Raw genomic sequence first — 8,588 nt, forward strand, 5'->3', positions numbered from 1 at the left:
CTCTCGATCCTCATCTCTCCCGACCCCGTGCTCTCGTTTCTCCGTTCCTTTCCCCTCCCATTCCCCCCCCGCCCCCCGCTCGCTCCCTCCCGTTCCTCTCTCTCTTCATCCGTATTTTTGACATGACTCGACTCCCCGTGGTGTGTGCGTGCGCGCGCGTGTGCCACGCGTAAAACCGGTAGCACCATTACAAGAGAAAGTTTGAGCTTGCTGTTCCGGGCAAACGAAAGCAAGTTTTATTGTTATTATATATATACACACGGAATGAGCCACGAGTACAAAAAAGGCACAGGTCGGTGAATGGCGATGCTGGGTGGGCGACAGATCAGGGACAACGAAAGATTCTGTGATCGTTATGCCAAAGTGTCATCCCGAACCCAAAAAGAACACCCGCGCGTGCGATAGCAATTCCCCATTCTCATGGCGGGAACCCAGTATCATCCAAAACAAATACAAGCCTCCGGTTCATTTTTTTTCTTCCCCCCCCACCTCCTCGCTGTTCAAGGAAGCGGCATTCATTTTATCGGACCCTACAGATGCGATGATGATGATGGGCCGAGCCGCGCGCACACTCTCACACCCCGGATTTGTGAACTTCCGAACGAGTTCCGAGATAATGACCGCAGCGGATAATATAAAAAAATAAAATTGTCATAGCAGTAATATTAATATCAACAAAAAATATCCACCCCCGCCCCCTTTAAAAACACCCAGAAATAAATGTGTACGTAGTTTATAAAAAAAAAAAAGCTGAAAAACGTTACAAGTACAGCAGTAAAGAAATACGATGACGTGTGCGAGTGTGGGAATCGACCAGCGCCACTCGTGACGAACGAGGATTAAAAGGGAACTTCACACGCGCACGACGGCCAGCTCCGATATACAGCTCACCACCCGAGCACACCACATCAAGTATACCCCTCGCTATGGCGGTGACTACTACGACTACTACTCGGTTGCAATATACAAGCAAAGCTAACATTTGGCAGCCGGGTCGGTGACAAGCAAAAAACAATGTTTCCAGTACACGGCATACCACATCCAGCACTCTTTCCCCTCTTCATCCGTGGCTGCGACCCAGTCACATACCACGGCCTCCTCCCAACGACTCCGAACATATTAATTGAGAAATTTAATTCCTGGTATACACACGTTGATCTCCAACAGCATTAGGAACCATCTTCACCATTAAAACAAATCAGCGCCTCTGTTGTCCATTCCTTCAGGTCTCGTTCCACGCGAGCTTGTTTCCCCAAAGAAGCTCCCACAGCACGTGAGCGCGAAACATTGGACAATCATCCCCCCCAAGAAAAAAAGCACACCGGAGGGATAATTCTCTGCTGCGTGACACGTGAACGAGAGATTGTACATTTGTCCCAATCCTGATATAAACGTCACTCGACATAATCCACCCCTCCCTCCTCTTACCTCCATCCTCCTACACAGCAGCGTCTTGGACTTGATAATCATGTCCGACCACCCCCACCCCCCGAATAAAACCGAGTGGAGTTTAAGCGGCGTCCGTGCGTCGCCCCCCGCCGTGACGCGTGGAGGAAGATCCCTCTCGGTGCAGGAGACGCAAGAACGCCCCACGTGACCCGTCTTTCCATTTTTTTTAAACACACAAAATTATAATATTCTTTTTAAAAACCCGAACCACGACCGCCACTGCATTTGTCCCCCCCCCCCCCCCCCCCCCAAAGCGACTGTGCACGAAGTTTTGAGTGGCCAGTCAATCCAAGGGGAAAAAGGCGCAGCCCTGCAATTCCCTGCTCCTCTGCTATGAGAGCAGGGAGTGCCAGAGAGGGAGAGAGCCACCCTCTAGAGATCGTGCCGTCGCAAATATTTATATAATCGTCGTATCGATTATTACTCCCCCACCCGCAGGGAAGCTATTTGACTAATCGATTTTTGTTTGTTTGTCTCGTTTGAAGAGTCTCCCTCGTGTTGTTCATCGAGCATCGGATCGCACGTCCAGTGCGCCGCAGACCGTTACACACATCACTTTTGTACACGATGCAAGTTATCCAACAAGAAAATCTAATATCGTCCTTAAAAAAAAATCCGAATTCACAAGCTTTTATTCATAATCCGAATAGTTCAGGACTCGATGCGGGTGACGTCGCCGCGCAGATTTGCAGATTAGCGCGACGACGTCACCGCCGCGCACTTGCCCGCGCGCGCGCGTCTCCCAGCCAGCAAAACTTGTTTTTGTTCCTCTAACATGGCACAGCAATGCCGTCGATGGATGCTATGCCGTGACAGTACGAAACATACAACTCATCCCCGGGCACAGATGCATAACCCACACTTTCAACCCCCCCGCATACCCCCCCCCCCCCCCCCACAAAAACAACCCGTCTGTCTACCCCCCTCCCCTACCACCTTTACACAAACTCCTTCATGGAGTAAGTGGTACTCATAGCCCTCCGCGGCTGGTGCGTGTCTGGCACCGTGCGCGGCGCCGACACCACGTAGCCGCTCTTAGCCGGGCGGTACCCGGGCTCGTCCTTGGGGGGGCACGAGCAGGCGAGCAGCGCCCCCCCGGCCACCAGCATGAAGGCCGAGATCCAGCCGAGGTAGAGGGCTCCGCCGAGCTCACGCTTGAGGGCCTCGGGCACGCTGGGGTTGTAGAAGTCGCGGATGATGGCGTTGGCCGTCCAGCACACGGGGATGAGCACGATGAGAGCGGCGAAGATGAAGAGGAAGCCGCCCGACATGGCGATGTACGCCTTGGCGCGCTCGTTCTCGACGCAGTGCGTGCACTGCATGCCCAGGGTCGAGATGAGCATGGCCAGGGTGCCCAGCGCCACGCTCACGCACATGAGGCCGCGCGCCGCCTGCATGTCCGGCGTGAGCGCCAGCAGAGAGTCGTATACCTGTGCACGCCAGGGCAGTCACACCGAACGAGAGTGGGTCAATTGGGGTGGCGGAGCCAGTGTGGGGGGGGGGGGGGTAGTGGCACGTGCCCCCCCCCAAAATGATCCCATCGAAATCCCTAATTTCTATCGAATCATTGGGGTGTATTAGTAATAAATCGGCATTTTGCGACCCCCACTGCCACAGTGTAGCATATTATTACGTGTCATGGACTCTATGAGATGATAGTACAATTGTCAGAGTCCATAATTGGCAATAAGTAACGGCAAAGCAACCGCTTTAAGCGACTCACAGAATGGTGCACAGTTGCGTGTATACAGGACACGACTTCCCTGAAGGCATCAACACCTTCAGCGAGCGCGATGCCGATCACACAACGCGGTTCGAATTCGACCCTCGATCGATGGCTGCGCCATCGCCACACACGCGTCGAATAAAAATCAAGGGACAAGTCCTTACTCACTAACAACTCCTCAATCATTTTTCATTGCTGGAGGGGTTGCCCCCCCCCTACCTGAAAACCCTGGCTCCACCATTGGGGGAAGCGGGTACGGGGGGGGGAGGGGGCCGTTGGTGCCATACTTCACCCAGGCTGGGTGGTAAATTAAAGGGAAGGGCGGAATGAGACTCGTCACCGATGCGAGCCGTGATATTGAATTAGAGTCGCCGTGCTCGTAGCGGGAGTTGGGGATGGTAGTGCGCTGCTAACCACTGCGCCACCGCTCTACTGCTCGTGGTAGTTGGTTGCTCTAGAAGCTGTTCGCTGTTGCGATTGTTGTGGTCAGATTGTTGTTGTTGTTGCTGCGTTCAACAGGACACCGTTTATTGCTGCGTTTGGCAGTGGCGCACAACCCACAAATCAACAAATCACTCCGCACATTGGCCGGCTACACTGCGGCCCGAATACAAATCTATAAATACTGTATCGAGTTGGTGACGTTTCGGGAAACGGTCCTTCCTGGTTAAGAGATCTCGCCGCTGTGAAAAAAGGAGATTGCCCAGATGTAGAAGCGAGATGTGTGGGGGGGGCGATGCAAGGGTCTATGTACGTACTGTGTGTATGTTCAACTTCTTTCGCACCGTATGTAAGCCGTGCTAATCGGTGGTGCAGGTGTAGGGTGGGGGGGCACTGCTGTATGAATTCTATATTTGAAGCTTTCGTGACTGCAAGGATTCACTCTTAGTTCTTTCGGTAAAGTCACGTAGTTAAAAAATGAAATAAAAATTAATAAAAAATCAAATAATTAAAATCACAACGTTTCGGGGGCAACACAAGTCTCCGTCATCAGGTGGGGCCGTCACAGACGGATGACGGAGACTTGTGTTGCCTCCGAAACGTCGTGATTTTATTATTTTATTTTTATTAATTTTTATTTCATTTTTTACCTACGTGACTTTACCGAAAGAACTAAGAGTATACTGCTGTATGAACCCACGTGGTCAGCACGCATTTAATACAACGGTGGGGGGGGGGAATACAAATCGTGCGTATGCATGGATTGTGAAGAACCAAAACCAAACACTTTACCCCCAAGAGAGTCTTGTTTTCGCAAACGAGGGGGGGGGGGTGGGGGGCAGTGAACGGGGTGGGAGATCTGTCCGGACAAAATCTCCTTTTCCTACATCGAGTCGAGTTGGCCCGTTGTCGCTCTGGCTCGTGCCTCCCGAGATTGAAGCGACCACTGAAAGCGATCTTCCCATTGGCGATTTGTTGATAGGACCGAGACCATCCATCAACAAAACTCACCTCGCAACACCTGAGACCCCCCCCCTCCCCCCCGTTTTAAATAAATATCGACCGGCGTCTGGAGAAACTTGCGATTCAAACCGTGGACCTCGAGCGGGGTTGCCTCCACGCACCTGACCCTCAAACCTCCCCCCCCTTCCCCAACTCGGCCTCCTCAATTAATCATTAATATACTTCACGCGGCTTCACAACATCAAAAGGAGCAACAAAGACAAATATCCCCCGTATAGCCCCGTAGCAGGATGTTGGGGCAAGTGCTGTTAGCGAACACCTATGAAGGTCGGCACTGCACGCGAGGGGGTGGGGGTGGCCAGCACCACGCCCGGCCGCCTTTGTCTCCCTAGTGGCGATGCTTACACACCGCGCCAGGTACTCATGAGGCTGAGTCGACCCAGGGGAGGCCCAGGACTGGTTCAGATAATCGTCACTGGTGTCTGCCGTGAGCGGGAATCGAACTCACACCGATCCCCCCCTTCAGGTTACCCAGGAAAGACCCACCCCCACCCACACCCCCACCTCCACCCCCCCCATTTTCAACACCCCCCCCCCCATCGTCACACATCGTCACAAATGTCTGACCCCCTCCCCAGGTGCGTGACGTCATTTATAGACAGCCCCAAACTTAAAAATATTTGCTTGGGAGGCAAGGGTTGGTGGATCACTTGAAGAGATGCGAAAACAAAACAAAAATAATCTCAGCGCCCGCTGGGGCCGCGAGACGTGTGGCAGTGTGAGCAAGTGGGGGGGGGGGCTCCATTCGAATACGGCGCGTGTGTTAATTCGGCAACATTCGACGCCCCACAATTCTCCCAACCTCCAGCCACTGGAGGCCGCTACAACCATCAGCGCAGTGTGAAACAATCGCGTCTTTCAATGTGCTATCAGGAAGTGCCATCGCGGGAAACAGCGCATATGCTACAAATTGCGTTATTTTAGTATAAACCCACAGCTATACGAACACGGAATGTGGGGTGGCGTTGTTCAGCGGTGCTTTGTGCACTACTGCCAATGCAGGATCGCTAAACACGGTTCATTAAAATCGCCCATAATCGTCGCAGCGTTACAGCCATAATTAATTACAAGGTGGACCAGCTACCAAATGGCGACGTTGTGGAGCGGTGGCGCAGCGGTTAGCGCAGCGCGCTACGAACCCGGCCAACGCGATTCCGATTGGGGGCCCTCTCTCTTCGGATCGCCTTTTCTTTTACCAACACCGCACTGACCGGCGCTGGGGAAGTATGGTCAAATAAAACCCACGCGGGCACGGTGGGCTGGGGGTGGCACGGCGGGAGGCATTCGTCTGGCAGTGGATAGATCGTGGCCAATAACGATGTTTCCGTAGGCTTTCGCGACCAATATTATTCATAATCAACGTTTTTGGGTTTAGATCGCGTTATTTATAAATGTGTCGTAACCCTCCACCACCCGACACGGCCAATCAATTCTGGCGAATTGCCCGATGATGCTGGATGCAATTACCAGCGAAACGTCGTACTACTCAAATTGTAAATGTTGTGGTTTCACGCTTCAACACACCGGTGGGCTAAAGCAGTGAACTATTTGTCTTTTGTCAACGTGACACTTTTTTACCGATTGGCCGTGTCGGGTGGTGGAGGGTTACGACACATTTATAAACAACGCGATCTAAACCCAAAAACGTTGATTATGAACGACATCTAGTTATGACGACTGGACAAGCAGCCGTCTGTGGATGCCGCGTTGGCAGCAGATGCGCAGATACCAACCACAGGCAAAACTCGCGTTCGTCACCAGCGCACCGCGGCGCTTATCCCGAGTGGACTATTGGGGGACCCCCTCCCCCGGTGTCCCTCCCCCGGTCCCCCCCCAGCCCCCTCCCCCATGCCCCCCGGTTCCCCCCGGGCCCCCCTCCAGCCCCCCAGGGAGCAACTACCCAATCGCTTTGGTGTGCGCAGAGAGCGGTGGTGCAGTGGTTAGCGTGCCGCGCTACCAACCTGGGCGATGCGAATTTCGTCTCCCGCTCACGGCCACCAACACCGGTGAAGAATATCTGAACCGGTCCTGGGCGACCCCTAGGTCGACTCGGCCTCGAAAAAGTAGTACCTGGTGCGACGTGTAAACATCGCCGCGGGGGATGACGAAGGCGGTCGGGCGTGGTGCTGGCACACCCACCCCACTCGTGTGCCGTACCGGCCTTCATGAGGTGCTAATCGATAATACTTGCCACAACAATATGTTAAGGCTATACGGGCGGGAAACTTTGTCTTTTGGGAGCGGTCGTGTCGTGGTTAGAGCGCTGCGCTTCCAAATCAGAGCGACCCGAATTCGATTCCCGCACACGAAATATCTGGAAGCGGTTCTGAACTTCCCCTAGATCGGCTCGGCCTTAAAACTATTACAATGGTGTGGTGTTGGTAAAAAAAACCTATATTGGTGAGACAAAGGCGACCGGGCGTGGTCTTGGCCCCACCACTCCCTTGTGGATCGCGCCAGCGTTAACAATAGGTGCTGCCACGCTCACAACACTTGCCCCAACATTCTGTTCAAGTCTATACGGGTGATCTTTGTAGGCATTGAAAAACAAACGTGACACACGAAAACCGCCGTTCGCCCGTAGCAGGATGTTGGGGCAAGTGCTGTTAGCGAACACCTATGAATGCCGACCACTGCACGCGAGAGGGTGGGGGTGGCCAGCACCACGCCCGGCCGCCTGTGCCAGGCTAGGTGCACCTCGAGACCACAGCGAGAGAGAGAGAGAGATGTGACCGTTACCTTGCATTGCTGCTGGCCCGTTGCCTGCGAGACGCACTGCATCCAAATGCCCTCCCAGAACACCTGGCCGACCACGATGTTGGCCGAGTTTGGCAGGAAGGCGGTGACGCGCCACTGCGGCAGAACCGTCACGGCGATGCTGCCGATCCAGCCCAGGATTCCCAGCGCGATCCCGGCGATCTGCAGAGCGGCGTTCGCCATCTCGGGGTGTTGGACGGGATGGGTTTAGGGTCCCGGGTAGACGAGTTTGTTCTACGGCGTTCGCTCTCGGCTAGGCGGCTGATGTCCTCTTGCACCTTTGCCTGCCCCTGCTCCGACTCCTTTCCCCTCTCCCTTCTTCTCTGCTTCGCGAAAACCTCCGAGTGCGATTTTTATTTTTAAACTCTATTCTTGTTTTTTTGTCACCTGACCTCCCCCTCCCCCCCCCTGCCAATTAATTCCACCTGCGTTCGAAATGACTTCAACGCTGGTGTGAATTTAGTTCGAATGGAATGGATGGGGTGGGGGAGGCAATTGAATGAGCTGATCAAACAATAGAGCCCGGTTAATTTGAGAAGGAGAAAGGAAAAAAAACCTGTCGCCGTGATGGTGTTCAATGAGATGTCCCAACGGGAGCTTGTGGAACTCGTGGCGGCAGGTGAGCGAGCGAGTGCGCGTGAATCCGGGTGCGTCTCTCTCTCTCTCGCTCTGTCCGCTTCGAGAAGCCGTAACCTGAGCCACCACCCCTCGCGTGGACGCGGTGGGGGTCGAGCCCGGGCGCAACTGGCGATTGGCTGGCGTACTGAGTTTAATTGGCTCACCCCCAAGCGCGCAAACGCACTCAGCCGCGTGTAACCTCCCCTCCACACACACACATACACCTCGCCAACCCTCCCCTCCAACCACCCCCGCCCCTCTCTCAATCACCCACTCACTCGCATACACTCACTGACACCACCCCAACGCACACACACACACACATACACTTCCACACCCGACCCTACGCACACACCCACACACTCCCACTGCACACCGCGCCTACGCACACACACATACACTCCCACACACATAAACAAATAAAACAAAGAAAAAAAGACAAAGATTTCCCCTATAGCCTTTAAGACAAATGCTGCTAGCGAGCACCTATGAAAGACGGAACCGCACATGGGGAGGTAGGTGGCCAGCACCACGTCCGGCCGCCTTTGTCTCCCTAGTGGCAATGTATAAACAT

The 8,588-nt window shown here is 54.0% G+C and overlaps 1 protein-coding gene across 1 annotated transcript; it reads right to left on the reverse strand.

The window, feature by feature from the left end:
* Positions 1–2,362: 2,362 nt before the first annotated feature.
* LOC144948640 (claudin-4-like) lies at positions 2,363–8,149 on the reverse strand. Its single transcript, XM_078878260.1, has 2 exons — positions 7,379–8,149; positions 2,363–2,879 (listed from the first exon to the last, which is right to left on the reverse strand). The coding sequence occupies exons 1-2, from the start codon at positions 7,577–7,579 to the stop codon at positions 2,388–2,390; spliced, it is 693 nt and encodes a 230-aa protein (XP_078734386.1). The 5' UTR covers positions 7,580–8,149; the 3' UTR covers positions 2,363–2,387.
* Between the last annotated feature and the right edge of the window lie 439 nt (positions 8,150–8,588).

The sequence above is a fragment of the Lampetra fluviatilis genome, chromosome 50 (assembly GCF_964198595.1).
Source record: "Lampetra fluviatilis chromosome 50, kcLamFluv1.1, whole genome shotgun sequence".
NCBI lineage: Eukaryota > Metazoa > Chordata > Hyperoartia > Petromyzontiformes > Petromyzontidae > Lampetra > Lampetra fluviatilis.